This window comes from Lactuca serriola, chromosome 1, assembly GCF_051521515.1.
Source record: "Lactuca serriola cultivar US96UC23 chromosome 1, Lser_US96UC23_V15, whole genome shotgun sequence".
Classification (NCBI taxonomy): Eukaryota; Viridiplantae; Streptophyta; class Magnoliopsida; order Asterales; family Asteraceae; genus Lactuca; species Lactuca serriola.
The window spans coordinates 26,129,398-26,148,549 of NC_136408.1; the positions used below are offsets into that span (position 1 = coordinate 26,129,398).

General features: G+C 35.9%; 1 protein-coding gene across 3 annotated transcripts; it reads left to right on the plus strand.

Annotated features, from left to right (window-relative positions):
- Positions 1–300: 300 nt before the first annotated feature.
- LOC145078634 (uncharacterized) lies at positions 301–7,457 on the plus strand. 3 transcript variants are annotated; one of them, XM_079023064.1, is made up of 7 exons: positions 301–728; positions 1,148–1,205; positions 1,406–1,486; positions 2,971–3,006; positions 6,464–6,703; positions 6,768–6,905; positions 7,042–7,229. In XM_079023064.1, the coding sequence occupies exons 1-7, from the start codon at positions 544–546 to the stop codon at positions 7,081–7,083; spliced, it is 780 nt and encodes a 259-aa protein (XP_078879190.1). In that variant the 5' UTR covers positions 301–543; the 3' UTR covers positions 7,084–7,229. The 3 variants fall into 3 exon arrangements, with proteins under 3 accessions (XP_078879190.1, XP_078879189.1, XP_078879188.1); XM_079023062.1 differs by having other exon boundaries at positions 306–728; positions 6,768–6,909; positions 7,042–7,457; XM_079023063.1 differs by lacking the exon at positions 2,971–3,006 and having other exon boundaries at positions 303–728; positions 6,768–6,909; positions 7,042–7,457.
- The last annotated feature ends 11,695 nt before the right edge of the window (positions 7,458–19,152 follow it).

Here is a 19,152-nt window from a genome sequence, read left to right on the forward strand (position 1 = left end):
GTTTACATAGTTGTTAAAACAAAAAGTAAATGTATATAGGTGTAAAATAAAAATAATTTAAATGTATATTTATATCTAATAATAACTAAATGGAGCATTGATTATGATGTACAAAGAGTCAATAATAACTTAGTGGAGCGTTGATTATGATGTACAAAGAGTCAAAAGATGTTGTGAACTTGTGATGAAGTGCCAAAGAAATTACCCTTTTTCTATATCTAGAACTCGTGACGTTATTTATATATCTTATATCTAGAACTCATCGTCATGAAACATCGTCATCCTATAGAAATCGTCGCATCAACCTCAACATTTTCCTTCTTTATATATGCAACTCATCATCATCGAATAGAAACCTACACTATCTCCGGGGTGGAGATATACAGGAGGAGTAACCTAAATATTAACAATCATCTCTCTCTCTCTCTCTCTCTCTCTCTCTCTCTCTCTCTGTTGGAGGAATGTGCTGCAATTGTTGCTTGTTAGTATGATTGTGCAATTTTATCTGTAAACTTATTTTCTGAGTTAAAACAGCGAGAGAGAATGCGGGGATTTGGGGGAAGATTCTACTGGGGGAAGCGAAGAGGAGGAGAGGAAGAAAGAAGAAGAGGAATAGTGGTTGTATTCGCATGGATGTCAAGTGAAGAGAAGAATTTGAAGAAACATGTTCATCTTTACTCCTCTCTTGGTTGGGATTCCCTTGTATGCCATTCCCAATTTCTTAATATGTACGTGTTATCCATTCTCCAACCCTCATTCACTAGTTTCTTTTATAAACTCTATTCTTCATATCATTTCATCTGGTGTTATTCCCGATTTCGAGTTTTAGTTTTGTGGAAAGAATAATCTTCAGTCGTATCATAATTTTACCAAAAGAGATGCTCTTAATAACTACTCCAATTGTTACACAATTTACACTTTGACTTTTGACATCAACCGATTTGATTTCCATTTGTTGACGTGAATTGGAAGACTTTTCTGGAGAAAATATGATTAAAAATTGAAATCTATACAAATCTTACAAGTGGCAAATTTCTTATATTAAGTCATGGAGCTATTTTTTACTAAAAGGAATTGCTTTCATCTAAAGGTTTGACTTTTGGTTTTTGAGTGATTGTAAAAGATGTTGCAATTGATTGGATCACAGGTTCTTCCCTGATAAGGCTATTCCTTTGGCATTGGACCTTCTAAATGAGCTTATTAAGGTAAGTTTCATAACTTCTGACCACTTGTTGTGCCTATGTTCTATGGCCAATTATATCCTCCTTGAGTTTGTAGACAATATCACAATATTTGGAAATATTCACTGCTTGTATGTCCTTTTCTTGATTAGTTATGATTTCTTTTTGTATGATAAAATATATTTATAGGCTTTATACAAAATTTTGTTGTTTTGTATATGAAGGAGCTAAAAGAAAGGCCATGCCCGGTTGTCTTTGCGTCTTTCTCTGGTGGCCCCCTAACTTGTATGTACAAAGTTTTGCAGGTAAATATTCCGTGTATTTGTGTATATCATTTTTTTTACAAAGAATTAGTTACGATGATAAGGTGCATTTTTTTATTTAATGGATTTAATAGGGAAATGACTTAATCAGGTTTTTATTTTATAGAAAATGTCGTTGAATAAATGTGGTTTTCCGTTAAGTCCTAATGGTTTTTGTTTTTTTTTCTTCCATTTTACCAAGTGTATGAGGAACGATGGTGCCCTTTTTAGTGGGGTACTTGAAAGTGGGTCCCATCATATTTATTACTAAAAATCCCTTAAAAATATTTATATTTTTACTTCAAAAATCTCCTCTTTAACATCCACTTTTACATTAAATAGCTATTGCAGACATCTTTTTACTAATATATCCAAAAATACTTATAAATTTTTATAATTTTATACTGTTATATATTTTTTATGAGTAATGGACTCCGATTAGATTTCATTATTGATCTGCCATTGGATGCATGGTTAACGAACTTGGGAATATTTTATTCAAAATTGTCCGGGCAAAATCTTTTTGTGTATTCCATGACGGGGAAATTACACATTAGCCCCACAAACTATTTCAAATTTGTTCACTGAGTCTCAATTTTTTTTGGTGGTTTATGGGGAAATAAAGTATACCTCTTTATTCGGTACCTGCTATGCATAGCATAGCAACCTACCTAATATAATAGATTTCAACCAAATAGTCAAACTTAAAAGTCAAAATTAAGATTTACCCATTTCAACTTCTTCTAGTTCACCTCCTTCACCAACCCTAACGGTGATTTCTGGCCAGATAATTGAAACGAGTTCTAGCCGGAGAATTGAATCGAATTTTACAACTCCATCATCACGAAAATTGTGTCCGACTTGTTGATGTGAGAAGAACAGTAAGGTTGGATGTGAGACTAGAAACAAATCTAGGCTCCAAGTACTCACGATTATCTAATAAGATTAGATGAAACTGTTTCTCGAGACATTTCATTGTGATTTGCATTAGTCTTTGAGCAATGACAAGCATCTCTGATCTCGATCTCGGATCATTTGAAAAATGAGGAAACGCATAGTGCGGTGTAGTCTAGTGACACATGTTGACTTTTAAGTAATTGTTTCGAATAAAAAACATAAGACAAAACTGATGTGGCTTATAAAACCTGCTATATCAGGTAGCAGCAGAGACCAAAAAGCAGATGAACATCTACTTTATGCCCCTGAAAACACCAAAAAAAGTTTTGGGACTGAATGAGCAAATTCGAAATAGTTTGTGAGGTTAATGTGTCAGTATCCCTTCCATGATCGATGCACAATATTAATTTCTAGCCAAAGTTTTTACTAGTCAGTGATTCCGGAATAGAGGTCGATATATTTGGGATACGTTCATTAAAGTTATTATACAACATTTAATCGAGAGTGAATTGTATAACATTTGTCTTTATGGTATTTAACCGAAAGGAAGGCTTCTTGGTGATGATTTACTTGACATCTTCTTGGTACAGATAATCGACTCAAAGTGTGATACTCATGGAAATCTGGTATGGTCTTTATTCTTATTATTTCCTTTGTATCATGTTTTTAATATGATTGATCAAGTGATGAAGAACAGAAATTAGGGTTTGATGAAATAGGATCAAACAGAGAAAGATCAAAAAGAAGAAGAAGATGAAATTAACTAATTGATTACACGATTAACACAATCTAAAAGATTGCCCAGGGAATCTCCCTCTCTCTCAGCCGAAAGCTTAAGAGCCAATACAAACACTATCAAATATCTTGACATCCCCATACTGTGACATTTCTCCCTATTTATTATAATCCTAACCAACCTAGATGAATTTACTGTTTTACCCCTTATTGGGCCTTTTAGATATAACTCTTGCTTTAATAGTATTGGGCCTTCTAGATTCCTATCATTACTCCCGCCATCAAAAAAGTCTTGTCCTCAAGACTTGTGTTAAGAAATTGGCTCTCAATTGCCCATGCTTCCTCCACTGTGGCCTTCTCAGCTGTGTACCCTATCCACAGGATTAACCACCATTCAATCTTTTTCCAGTAAGTAATGATTGAACATATAACAAGTATAGCAATGGGGATCCTCCAATCCGAAGCACTCAATTCCTGTTCTAATAGCAAAACTTGTTCAACGAGAGAACTCATTGCTTTCAGTACACAATGATTCTCCATTGGTGGTTTTCAACCATACATAGTCTCAGATGTAAGCTTCCCAGACCCCCTGAAGTTGGAAGCATACCAAAACTTAGCCCAAACAATTCCATTTGGCCACCAACGGAGCTGATCCCTAAGATGATGACTTACTGATCCCACTACTATCCAAACTTGCCCTTGAGGATGAGCCAACACTCTTTGACACCTCAAGCTTATCGCTAACTTGTCCTTGATTTGATCAACCTCACACGGGGTTTTGAGCCAAACCCTTCCTAAGACCATGTCTAAACGTCCCTCATCACATATCCATGCATCCAAAATATATTCATAGTTAATTACCCAGGCTTTCAGGTACATCCATTGCTGATCAATAAAGACCTTATGGTCGTCTCCTGGCTTGATGTTAATTCCAACACAACTTGGCAGAGTGCGACTTGTACGAAATATGCTTTGTAGTAGTATAACCAATAAGCCTTCAGTGATAAGACGATCAAGAATTCTGGGCTTCTGGAACAACAGTCGAGCAGCCTCAGATGTTTTCTTCCTCATCATTTTTGCCATTAGAGACCAATTACAAGTTTCATTGAATTTTGAAAGTTGAATCTCCTGAGTTTCTTTATAGAATTTATCTGTAGAATTTAACCCATCTTTTAACATCCTTGTATAAACAACCCATAATTCACCTTCTGCCACAAAGCTTGAATCTAAAGAAACTACTCTTATACCAAAATTATAAGTACCTTGATCACAATGTTTGGAATACGAGTCTAGTACTAGCGAAAGGGGTATAATTCCATCACCACATGAATGCATTGGGGTATGAGGATTATTTAGTTTGTTGGGTATCTTGTTTTGTGATTTGATTAACCCTGGTGAGGAAACTTTGGAAAAGAAGGGTATTTGAGGGTCATCAGATTGTCCCAGATTGAGTCTACGACCTTTTGGTTCTGACCCTTTCATTACTACCATGTTGCATTGTATTTCTTCCATATAGTGTTTAACTTGTTTCCATTTCTTATCCAATATGACCCCATTGACTAGATTGTACCTTTTTTTCCTTCGTTCTCCCCATTCTGTATGTGGAAGAGGTCGAACACCTAGATCGTTACACTTAAGGAACTGAACCTCTACTAGGAAATCACTTCCAGATGGTCGTGATGTAAGAGACACTTTAATGGGATTTCCTTGAAACGAAATGTTGGATTTCAAAACCGTTACAACGTTGTAACACGTCAAATTGAAATCCATCCCTTGTGATTGATTCAGACATTTGGGTAATACGATGAAGAAAAGGATTACCGTGAATGTTGAAATACAATTTTGCCTTCTGCTGAGGGTTGAATCCATAGAACTCGAGTAGCTTGATGTTCTTATCCACACAGGGCAAACCCATCAACTCAACTGGAATTGCATCGGAAGGAAGATAAGATTGAAAATCGCTAGCCATGTCAGACGTCTCTTCAACCGTTGTTAATGATAGAGGTGGTTGTAGAAACGGCGGTGGTGTTTTGGATTCCAATTCCGACGCATAAACCACCGATAATATTTCATCTTCTGGCGATGTGTCGCTACATTCATGATCGACCTCATCCAAAACCATTGGAGCTGCCGACAACTTATCCTAGAAGCATCATCAACCACCGGTTCTAGTAACTTCACAATCGAATCTGGAAAATTGCTAACATCAGAGAAAAACTCAGGATCCTGTTGCTTCATCCAAGTCAGCATTGCTTTTTGGAATTCACGTTCTTCTTCTCGTTCACGATCCCGAATTGTGCGAATCTCATTCATAGTAGCTTTAATCTTCAAAATCTGTTCCGCATGATCATCTAAACGTAAATCCTTAGATCGAGTCTCAATTGTTGGCTGAACCATCCTCATATGGTAGAATGTAGCAGGTCAAGGGCAGGTCGGACCAATGATGAAGAACATAAATTAGGGTTTGATGAAATAGGATCAAACAGAGAAAATCGAAAAGAAGAAGAAGATGAAATTAACTAATTGATTACACGATGAACACAATCTAAAAGATTGCCCAGGGAATCTCCCTCTCTCTCAGCCGAAAGCTTAAGAGCCAATACAAACACTATCAAATTTCTCGACATCAGACATCCCCCATTTCTCCCTATTTATTATAATCCTAACCAACCTAAATGAATTTACTGTTTTACCCCTTATTGGGCCTTCTAGATATAACTCTTGCTTTAATAGTATTGGGCCTTCTAGATTCCTATCATCAAGCCACGAGTTTTTGAAAGGCAACATACAACAAACACAATTTTTTATTTTCACCATCTTCCTAAGTTACATAGTTTTGAAAAAGACCAAAAGATAGAAAAACACAATGTACTTTTATTATTTCTTGATTTAGTCACCAAAGTGTTATTCTTTTACCATTACTTTAATAATAGTTCATTCGTAATTCTATGTATTCATTTGTGGAGAAATTATAATTTTTACGCACAATCAATATGAATATGCTTTTTCTCTTCAATTGAAATTAAAGGCGTACAAATTTATCATTTCTCCACAAATGAATACATGGAATCGCAAATGAATATACTTTGTTCTCGCGTTCTCAACCTTTTTGGTGTTCTCATTTGATCCTACTTTTATATATATATATATATATATATATATATATATATATATATATATATATATATATACACAATGCCCTTGTCGCGGTAAATCGGGGAAAATGTGTTTTTTTTTAACTTATAAAAAAGTATAATGAGCTAACTAATAAAATATGATAAAATGATGATAGTATAAGTGTTTTTTTAATTTGTCATCTGAAAAAATGTTTGATTTTTTATGGTGAAGGAGGATTATCAAGTCATTAGAAATTGTATTTCCGGACATATGTATGATTCATGTCCTATCGATTTCGTAAAAGATTTGGCCACCCGATTTGTTCTTCACCCAAGCGTTCTTAAAGTCTCACATCCTCCTATAATATTAACATGGATTGCAAATGGTATCTTATCTGGCCTAGATGCTTTGTGCCCTGAGAGATGGGAATCCCAACGTGCAGAATATTGGCACACTTTGTATTCAACTATAGTAAGTTCCTATTTCTTACCAATCAACCCCTTTTTCCATTTCTTATTTTCAAAATAAATTGTAGGGAATTGGAGCACCATATCTAATACTTTGCTCAGAAAACGACGATATTGCTCCTTACCAAACCATCTCCAACTTTGCTCAGCAATTACAAAGCCTTGGTGGCGATGTCAATTTTGTAAAATGGAGTAGCTCCGCTCATGTAGGTAATACTTGCAGTTTCCTCAACATAATTATTTGTTTGGATGTATTTGCATGGGATTTTACTTTTTACTAAGTTGTTAGGATCCACTGAGATTTAACCCTACGTCACTCAGAAATGTATCATGCTCTTGCAGGTCACTATCGATATCATTCGGAAGAGTACAAGGATGCTGTAACCGAGCTCCTAACAAAAGCTGTATCTATTTACTCACAAAAAACTGAACATGGTAATGGTAGTGGGCCCTCCAATGGTTCGACCTCCTCAGAAATGCTACACCATTTAGAGGAACCGGTATCTTTAGGCAGGAGACATTCACACTCCAATCCTATACAATGCATCCAGAGATCGAGACTGTGATGGATTTCAAACCTGGGGTTTTAACCTGAAATCTACATATACATAAAAGCGTATGTTATAGAGTTTTGTATACTATTTACTTTGGTTCTTATGATTTTGACATTCTTGCCTTTTTTTGGCTGTGAGCAAGGTGTATTTGTCATCCATGTCATCCAAACTATTTTTTCTAAATTAAAAAAAATGTTACATTTATTTTATTTATAATAAAAAACATAAATATTAATTAAAATAAAACTTAAGTCTTGATTAACCATAAGACTGAAAATTACATAAGTAAAAACTAAAAATAGAAAATAACGTGAAATTAAAATTACATAATAAAAATTAGAAAAAGTTATAAATTTGTAGATTAAAAACATACAAACTATATTTAGCCCTAATTGCCGCTTCGGCCACCAAAACCGCTTACTCACGTCTTGCATTAACAATGTTATTTCGGGAGGTTTCTATCACATGCTTGTCCAAAGTCTAACTTAATTGTGCCATTTGTGACACCATTCTATTGGATTGGTTTGACAACCAAGTACCCATAGACGAATCTGAAGATATCGTTTTTCGTATTATTTTTGCTTTGAGGCATTTATATTTCTTCAATGTCAACGTTAAGATCGATATCGACAACTTATGACATTTTTTGTGAGGTCGAATGCTAACAAGTTTTGCTTCTTTTTGAAGGTTTGGACATTTTGTCCATTTCTATAATGGACCTCCACTTAATACTTTTTTGACAACATCCCAAACATTTAAGAATCTAAAAGGCCTTAACATGTCATATTCGAATTCCAGGTGAGTTTTTTTCAACAAAGTGGATTCGCTTTCCCCACTAGCCTATTGGTTATGAAAGTTTGAGTAAATTTCGTTCCAAAGCGTAACACGTTTGTTCATATTATCCCATTTTGTGTTACATTGATCTTGTGACCGGTAAGTGCCATTGCGTTTCTTACAACGACAAAATTGCTCAATTACACGAAACCAAAACCGATCCCATGATTGGTCGCTCCCTGTGGCCCTATCTTTAGATATGTCCACCCAAACCTTAGCTAATTCTTTTTCTTCTTCTTGAGTCTGTATTTTGCTTTCGACCCTACCTTTCCTTTTTAGTTGAGCTTTGGGTTCAGGTTTGGAATCAAATTGGGTTACATTTGGGGGTGTTAGAGATGGTGGTTGGAATTGGAACTGGAATTGGGTTTCGGTTGGGGGTGTTGGAGATGGTGGATTGGATTAGAATTGTTGTGGAAATGAGTTAAGGTTTGGTGGAAACTTGGAATTGTGAACAATAGGCAGGAACACCTATAAACATTACTTTAGGAGAGTAAATTAGTTGATCAAATTATGGGCGATAAGGTAACGACATATTGTAACCGAAATTTGGGTTGGAAAAGTTGGCAACGTTTGGGTTCTTTCTTGAGTTGTAGGAAGATATTTTGAACGAGAGAATTGTTTAGAAAAGAAGGTATGTAAAGATAGATATTTTGTAGTGGTAAAAATGATGAAAGGTTGGTATATATATAGTGGTAAATATAAATAAAAAAAAACAATTAAATGTAAGTCTAACAGTCTCAAATTTGAATTGCAAAAAACATGTCGTAGGCACCTTACCGCCGACAACAAGAAAGGACACAAGAAGTTAGCCACCAACAAAGCATGCCAAATCAGATGTCAACGACATCACACACCCCCACACCCACCGTAAAAATGTACATTTACAATAACGAATTAAATTTTTTATACATGAAATGTACATATACATAAAAATGTATACCTTTTTCTTATTGCATAAATGGTATATACTATAGTTTTGATTTTCTTTTTCATAGATCAGATTTTAAGGTTTATAGTCTTGAGAGGTGCTCGAAGACTGGGCCCCAAAAGCCAGCCCGATCAACAAAGTTGGTCTAAAAAAGCCTAGTCCATAGATGTCTTATAACTAAAAGAGTAACTGCAAAAAATTGTCCTTGTCATTTGCAATTTTCTTTGGGTGAACTTCAAAAAGTTTCCAACTTGTAAATGTGGACCTTTGGAGAATGTTTTGTTGTTGATCTCAAAAGTTAATATCCGTTTGTCTTAATTAGTCTGTGGAGTGTGCTATCATGACTATTTTGTATGTCATTAAAATTTTCAGTTAATTTTAGTATTTTACTATCATCATTATATAATTGTGTGGGTCAAGAATACAGATTCAAAATTAGTGACTCATAACTCATAATGCAAGTCAACCTAGAATCTTACATATGTATATTCTAGAAAGGTAAAATGGAAAATAGAGAAAGGGGCTAAGTTGTTTAAAAGAGAGAATAATAAAAAGGGGAGGAGGATTCCTTTTTTTGCTTTAAACAACGAACTGGAGAGGCATAATACCTATTTGTTTCGGGAACTTTCAATACTCAATCATGAACAAACATGACAGTGTGGAATCAGAAAATGGTTCATGTACGATTCAATTGGTGTCTGCATCATGTTCCTACTTTTGCAGCATATATACAAGATTGAAGGAGTCCTTCATCCTCTTATTCTTGCTCATGGTGCCACATCACAAAGTGTAAAACTAAAAACAACTTCAATTGTCTTACACAGTTTAACACCAAATGCCCAAAGTGTTTCCAAGTTCTTGCAGAACATCAATTAGCCCAACCATATGAAGAAGGTACATTTTTAATTTCAACTTAAAGTCAATCCTCTACCTAATTGTCTGAAAAATGTTTTAATTCATTTCAATTACTAATCTTATGTTTCTGCTTAATTATGGAGACACATAATAAATTTTATGCCTTCCATCAAAAATAGTTAGGCGGTTTGACATATATTTAACAGGAAACATATTATACATATAGATCATGATTGTTCTCAACAAATTTTATAAATTTATAATTTTATATATATATATATATATATATATATATATATATATATATATATATATATATATATATAACAATTGCCGCCAATTTTGAAATGGAAGGGTGCTAATATGCGTCATACTAAACGATTCACAAAAATGCCTTCCGATACTATCTTTCCTGTTCACAAACAACACGCCTTTTATTTCTTTAAAATATTGTTGTTTAGAAAGTTAAAGGTTTAACCTCAAACTTTCATCATTCATATATACTATGTGTAACACCCATGTATTACATGGATTAATTGAAAAAATTAAAATTGATTTTTTTTTCTCTTTTAAATATAAATAAATAAACTAATGAGCTTTCATTTGGAAATTTTAAAATAAAAAGGTAAGTTTATTAATGAATTTGATATTCATTTATTATTATATTTATTATAATTATTATATTAAAGTATTATGTGGAATGTATTTCAATAGAAAAAAATCCATAAAATGACATGTGAAAAAAATTAAATCAAAATAACCACAAATTGACATTTGGCAAATTGAATGAGAGTGTGACATGTGACAAAAAAATCTTCATTTATTAGAGTAGATATTTTAATTTTATTTAAATTATGGTTTTCTTATGGCTTTTTATTTTGTATATAAAATAGAGTAAAAAACTGCAGCAAGGTACGAATATTTATTACTAGGTTAAACTTTAATTAATCTATATGCCAAGATATAATTGTCAAACAACGTTTTCCAACGGTTTGTTTTGTTGTCGAACTACCATTAAGGTTAAATTTAGTGTTTGTTAAGATTTCACGCTTATTTAATATGTAAACACCCACAACTCATTATCATTGAGTAAACTCATATTTTGTGCTTGAGATCAACTAATAAATTATAAGGTTTCTGCAAAAAGATTATTCTTCCAGCAACCACAGAGTTGATTCATACCGTCCTACCACTGAGAACTGTGTCAATGTATAGGGGGTTGCATTTTGAGCAAAATTGTGGGAGGTAGGAATGTGTGATATGAAAGATGATGTAATGGTTAGGTTTGATATACATGAATTGAGTTAAGGTATGTTGTACCATTTTCATATAAGTACTACAATAATGGAAAAAGAATAGGTCATGTTGTGGGCATGATAGGGGACCATGAGTTGGTTACATTGGTACCTCAATCCATTCAATGGTATGCTACCTAAATGATTTGTTTGCAGCGGATGAATTTGAGATTCCATTCCATGAATGGAGGGAATTCAATTCCATGTGTTAGGAGTTAGGACAAACAAATGGAAAGACTAAGAGTTGTCATGAGTGCTGGTTAGGTCAGATTAAGACTAATCATTCATCTTTAATTGTGGCCGAATTTAGACATTGAATACTTATGTTAACTATCTACATGTGCACTTCCTGAAAAAGGAGGAACACCAGCTAACGATTCATTATGCTCAAAATAATAATGTTGTACAAATTATCTAGACGACAACTATGTTCCATTTATGAGTTATGACCTACCTTTTAGCTAGATAGTTGTATAATTTAAAACAACAAAAGTTTTTTTTAATAGTGGCGTTTGAAAAAGTAAAAAATATAAGTTGTAATGACATCATCAATACAGTAGTTTTGTTGATTTGAGAAATGGTAGAGTGGAATTAGTGGGTGTATGAAAAAAAGACTTGGGTGGTGTTTATTTTATTTATTGTTTTTTTGGAAAGCAAACCATCTAATGAAGGTTTCAGGGCATGTTTTAATGTATCGACTAATCATCCGCTGCAAACATAAGGTAATATTTCATGTATGGGAGTCACTGCAATTGAACCTCCATGACCACAGAGGCTGAGTGGTGTTACGATTTAAACATGAGTCAGTAGATTATTCAACATATCTTCCATATGTCTTACTAAGTCACCACAACACAAGTGGTTAATGTTTATTTTGAAAAAGATAAAATGTCTTCGGTTTTTTTTCATGTATTCATAAAAAGTATTGTTTGTTTTTTAAAATCCTCAAAAAGATTAGAATTGGTGGATTTGTGTTAGTCGTTAAAATAAAAGGTCAAACTCTTAAAACCTATTCAAAATAACTTTTGAAATACAAGTTTTTTTTTTTATTTAAAAAAAAGTTTTAAACTCGTAATCATGAACAATTTTCTTTAATACATGTTAAAAAAGACTAAAAACTTATAAAATATTTCAAAATTTTGTTTTGAACATACCATTCTCTCTCTCTCTCTCTCTCTCTCTCTCTCTCTCTTCATATATTTTATCGGTTGGTTCTCAATTTCTTGCAATGTTATCCATTAATCGTTTTTGATAATTCAGAAAATGACACATATTTACCATTTTAAGTTGTACATATATATAAAAGTTCTAAAAGTCATCTAATTTATTAAGATTTTAAAATATGTTGTCGACTTTTTGTTCGTGTGAAGCCCATGTCAAACTGATTATTCTATTTTGGCTGGCTACTTGTAAATCAAATATTGAATGTACACAGGAACAAATAGGTAATCATGATCATCTAATGGTTAGTGCTCTTTTGCATTTACTTTTTGATGGATGATAATTGTTGTTATTAATAGAGGGAGGACATTAAGTTCTAGTTGTAAATGATGGGTGATTAGTGATATTGTAGGATGTAGATATGCATTATGGATAGTAGTTAGGTATTAATTCTTGCTTTTATTTCGCCATTGACATTTTAATTTAAAAATGAGTTTCGACTTAAATGACCATTAAAATCGCGATTTTGACTCGATTCAGTCACTAAAGTTCTGATCATGCTGAATCAAACACTAAACTCTTGATTTTTGTTCGATTAACCCCTTACGGTGTGACATCTCTAATTTTATAGTCCGAAAAGACATTTTTTTTATACTTATTTAAAATATGGTATTCTTTTATTTATGCGGATTTTGTCCCATAATAGTTATAATGTGAGATAAAAGCATTCCCGAAAAACGTTTTTCATTAATAATTAAAACATTGGGATGTCATAACCGATACATAAACATAAATTAGTCATTACAGACCTTACAACATTTTATTTTACTAACGAACTTAAACTCCTTAAATCTCTCAACAGATTCAAAACATCACTATCTCTGAACCTTTGTACCACTATTTGTGATACAAAGAAACTGAGTGGGTCGGCCTGGAAAGTCTGATGAGTATATAGGGTTTTCAACACACAATAATTAAAATTTTTAATTATGTATTTCACATCAAACATTTACCCGATTATCCATTTCCATCATTTTCACTCTCTAATCCTAAAATGATGATCTCAAGGGACTTATCCTAAAGGATCACTATAAGCAACGGGTAGACAATACCACCTTGGGGACTCCTTAGCAGTATGTGTCGATAAGGCAATCATGAGGGAGGATAGAGTATCTGAACGAACGCACGGTTCATTAACACCTACAGGTTGTGAGTCTGTCAGTATTCCACAAGACTGTCTAGAATAATCAGTGGTTGTCATCTATACTCTCGTAGATGGATGGTCGCAGTGGTACAATAGTGCAGTGGTCACAGTCTCACACAACCCTTCACTACCCGATATAATTGAAAGTATAATAAATATAAGGTTTAATCATATCATATTGCTTTATCTAACACATATACAAATAAAGAGCACATATAAGATTTAAGCATTTAAAATACTTGGATTTATGTGTAAGTTGAAAATAACTATGCACTCACCGGTTAGAAGTGGATGACTTGTGATTAGATCAACGCTTCGCGTAACACCTTAGCTTTTTCTTTCAAAATACCTAGTTATAAATATCACCAAGTCTTGGTCTTTGTCACATATTTATCGTGACTATAATAACAATAGTCTTGTAACGCCCCAAATTTCAACCCAATTTTTTCGATTAAGACTTTAAGTATTTATTTAATTCACAACTGCAAGATCTTAAAACATTTATCAGAGTATCATTAAAATTTATCAAGTACACAAGTCCCTTATTGATGCGATGAATCGAGCCGTATCCATCCTTTAATATAATAAAATCTGAAACATGTAAACCACAAATCGTAAGCACAAAGCTTAGTGAGTTCCCCAAAATATCACACACAACACATCACAAATAAACAGTTATGGGTTATCAACAACCCTGGGGACTATCAGCAGTCCTAGTGGGCTAACAGTACTCCCGGTGGGTTATCAACAATCATGGGGACTATCCGTAGTCTCAGTCACACCTAAACAACATAACACAATAATAACAACTAGACCTAGTTGGTTGCCACATATACAACTATTCTACCACGCAGGCTCATACAAACATGCAAGAGTCACAAAGACAGCTAGCATCCTACATACACAATTTAGTGACTCGACATTGGTGCCTTCGAATCACAAACACTGGGAGAAGACTCACCTCGCACTGTCGAATCTCACAGAAAGAATCTCTGGCCATTGGCCCGCTAAAATCACCGCGCTATCAATCAAAAAATAATCATCCAATCAATAATCGGATCCCGATCCACACTAAGTGTCCAAACTAGGGTAAAAGACCTTTTTACCCTTTCCATAACTTGGCCCAAGGCCAAGGCCTAATCCAACAATCCAAAGGCCCAAATTCCAAATAAACACCTAAGGCCCAAATTTCCAAATTGATCCTAATCTCTTTCATGGGCCTTCTCCCAAGAAAGTCCAACAAAATCTCAATAGCCCAACCATGGAATTCTAATGGCCCAACATGGCCCCAAACAACCAAACGCACCCTAGCGCAAAACAATGAAACCCAACGTGCTGAGTACGCGGGGCGTACTCAGCTTGTACGCGCAGCGTACTGCTAGAAGGGCTTATACGCGCAACGTACAGGCTTGTATGCCTCGCATACTCACCAACTTTATCCAACTTTACATTTTAGTTCTTAATCGATTAAGACCACGACCCAAGCTCAGATTTGACTTCCTTAAAGGTGGTTAATCACATAAAGTTGCCAACTTTATGTGCATGCATGGCTTAATGGGGCTCTAGAGCTCAAAATATCTTAATAACTGACTTAATACATCTTTGAGACTAAAACCACCATAACGTTTGCACCTTTATGCTTATAAAACCCTTAACATGACCAGATCTATAAGGATAAGCTCCAAAAACGACCTTAGCTCACAACCACCAACCAAAGGGACTTAAAAGACCCAAAACAAGCCAAATAATACATCTAATAAATGAGATGACAAGCGTTGAACTTTATACCTCACAAGCCACGAAATGAAGGTGTTAAAGCTGGATCTCAAGGCCCTCCTCCAAAGAATGAGTCTTCAAGCTTCTTCTTCCCCTTCTAGATGCACAAAACCCCCCCATAAAAGCCTCACAAGAGCTCAAGAGCACCACATAATGGCTCCCATGAAGGCATATAATTACAGAATTGCTCCCATGAATAGCAGTGACATGTGGCCAGAGACAAACTATACTCCATAATTGCCTCCTATTAATAGAAGGATGTCTGGTAGGCCAGCTACTAAGAGGAAGAACTCCACTACAGAGAATATAGGAACACACATGGTTTCTAAGGCTGGAAAGAAAATCAGATGTAGTATTTGCAAGGAGATATGTCACAGCAAGGCCACTTGTCCACAAAGAAGGCCCCAAAAGTTAAATGTGAAGAAATAGAAGAAACAAAAAGTTTGTGTGAAGAAAAATGCAGGACAGGTAAAACCATTTAAAATTTAAATTTATTTACATATGATTTGTTACTAACATAATTATATCATGTCATATAGGGTAGTACAAGTGAACCACAACAACATGAAGAGGTTGAAATGACTCCTATTGAGATGGATACTACTCAAAATGATATGCAAGTTACTCCTACTGATGTTGAATCTAGTAGTGCAGGGGACTTTAGTCATTATATGCAATTTACTCCACCTAGAAGTTATGAAGGTGATGAGGGTGTTGTGGGTGAGGAAGCTGATGTGGTTGAGGAAGCTGTTGTGGTTGAGGAAGCTGTTCAAGATGAGGAGGTTGAGGAGGTTGATGTTGTTATCCAAGTTGATAATGTTAATTTTCAGGAGGTTGATGAGGTTAATCCTAATGCCTAAGTTGATAATGTTAATGTTCAGGAGGTTGCTCCTGTTATCCAAGTTCAGCAGGTAAGTGTTAGGCCAATTTCAGAGATTTTGAAGAGGATAAGGAGAAGAAAGTCAGAGAGAATATTGAAGCTGAAATTAGGCAAAACAATTGGTGGTGTTGATGATCCAGGAAATTCGAAGGGAAAATCTCTTGTAATTGATTAGTGTTTATTGTAATTTGGATTTAAAGTTTATGTAATAGGATGATGGTAATTTGGATTTAAAGTTTATGTAATAGGATGATGGTAATTTATATTTAAAGTTTATGAAATAGGATGAAGGTAATTTGAATTTTGGTCGATAATGGATATTTTGGTCATTTAAGTATGTATCAAAGAAAAGGGTATTTTGGTCATTTATGTAACACCCAAAGTTTTGAAGGCCAAGAAAGGAAAGAAAACCTTAATGTTAAGGGGCGACTCGGTGAGTCCGAGCGGGATCCGGGTCGAGGAGTAAGTGACCGACTTGGCGAGTCGGCCAAGGTGACTCGGCGAGTCTGGTCTGTGCGTGGAAAACCCTAAATTCGGGATTTGGAGCCTATATAAACGTCTTAATCTTCTCCCTAGGGTTCCTTACTGCCTCTTAAGCCCTGGATATCAAACCCTAGCCGCCATATCCTCTTTTTGAGCCATTTATTGCCTTCAAGAGTGCATTAAGCTTGGAGAAAGAAGAAGAATCTTGAGAGTGCAAGAAGGGGGCTGTAGATCCAGGATTAGGAAGACATTTTTGAGCTTTTGGAGGTATAAACTAGTTCCTGGACCCTTTTTGCATCTAGATTTATGTGTGGTTGTTGGGGCTCTTTAGCCATAATGATATTATTTTGAGTTAGGAGCCAGATCTGGAGTTGCTACTTCAGATCCAAGTGTGTTATGGACTGGAGAAGCATAAAGTATCAGCCCTTGAGTCGATTTTGAAACCCCTTGGCCTTAAACCCTAGTTTATGGTGGATTGTGCCTAGATCTTCTTCTCTACACGTAAAGTTTGCAACTTTACGTGGGGGATAGGCTTGGGAAGGGTAGATCTATAGTTTGGAGTCCATGCATGACTCAAAAGTCCTCTGCATGTATGTAGATCTGAATGGACTCGGCGAGTCCTTCTAGTGGACTCGGCGAGTAGCTTGAAGATGAGGAGGAACTCGACGAGTGGGATGAACAGCTCGTCGAGTCAGATGAAGATGGGCATGAACTCGACGAGTTGGATGAACAACTCGGCGAGTTGGATGAAGATTGCCTTGTGCTCGGCGAGTCTGCTCTTGGACTCGACGAGTCAGGTCGCGTAGCCCCAAACCCCTCGAGTTAAGACTCGAGTCAGCGAGTCGAGCAAGGAATCAGTGAGTTGGTCAGGACATGATTCGGGAATCAGTAGACTCGGCGAGTCAGGGGCTGACTCGGCGAGTCATGTCGCGAATGGAAGGACCCTGAGTATGTGAACTCGGCGAGTCAGTAAGTGGACTCGGCGAGTAGGGTTGACTTGGAAGTGTTGACTTTGACCAGGACTTTGACTTGACCAGAGTTGACTTGTTGTCTGTCAGGGGTCAGTTTGACTCAGTGTTGTATTGATATTGGTAGCTCGGGGAGCTGGTGGAGCAGCAGTTCAGAGTCAGTGGTCAGGTAGCGGTCAAAGGGATTAGCAGCAGCAGTTCATCAGTATCAGGTGAGTTTCCCTGTGTATGAATGGGTCTACGGCCACAATGCCGGCCCATGTAGTTATGAGTAGAAGACCCAAGGGTTAGCCCTAAGCCTAGTATGCTAGTATGATATTCGGGACGAGGTCCAATGATAGAGGGTGGGTGCCCAAGGAATGGTTTAAATGATAGTTTATACTTGTTGTCTGTGTGATACTTGTATGTGCCTGGTAGGGAGGTGAGTGTGGGCGAGGTCCCGTATCTCACCAATAGCAGAGTGTGGATGGTGTTCCACATCTCAGTAGCAGCAGAGCAGGGGCGAGGCCCAAGTCAGGAAAGGAGTGAGTATGGGTTAGGCCCGTATCTCACTACTAGTAGGAGCATGGACGGGGTTCCGTGACTCATCAGTAGCAGGTCAGGGGCGGGGCCCAGAGATAGGCGAGGCCTTAGGACAAGATCCGTTAGTATGTGTTTAGCTTATGTGAGATGTTTATGTGCTATTATATGTTAGTGGGCGAGGCCCTGTGACAGGCGAGGCCTACGTGAAACAGATCTGTATCCGAGCGGGGCTCGAAGCCAGGCGGGGCCTAGAGCGGCGGGGTCGTTGTAGCGGGCGAGGCCCGAGGTAGGGGGCGAGGCCCAGGATAGTGGGCGCGGCCCAGTATGTGCAGTATGTGGTTATGCATGGTATGTGGTAGGGTGGGGAACTCACTAAGCTTCGTGCTTACGGTTTTCAGTTTTGGTTTCAGGTACTTCTAGTAGCAGATGATGGAGCTCGGGATGATCACATGGCACACACCATAGCTTAGACAGCCTGGGAATGTTTACTCTGATAACGAATATGTATTTTGGAAACTAATACTTTGTTTATGTTTGAAAACGATGAATTTGCTTAACGTAATGTTTTATTAAATGAAATTTTTAGTCTTGAATTTTGGGACGTTACAATTTAAGTATGTATGAAAGAAAAGGGTATTTTGGTCATTTAAGTATGTATGACAGAAAAGGGTATTTTGGTCATTTAATTATGTATGACAGAAAAAGGGTATTTTGGTCATTTAAGTATGCATGAAAGAAAAGGGTATTTTGTCATTTAAGTATGTATGAAAGAAAAGGGTATTTAAGTCATTTAAGTATGTATGAAAGAAAAGGGTATTTTGGTCATTTAAGTATGTATGAAAGAAAAGGATATTTTGGTCATTTAAATATGTATGACAGAAAAGGGTATTTTGGTCATTTATTTATGTATGACAGAAAAGGGTATGTTGGTCATTTATTTATGTATGACATGAAGTATGAAAGTATGTTGCCTTTTTAAGTAAAATCATGACA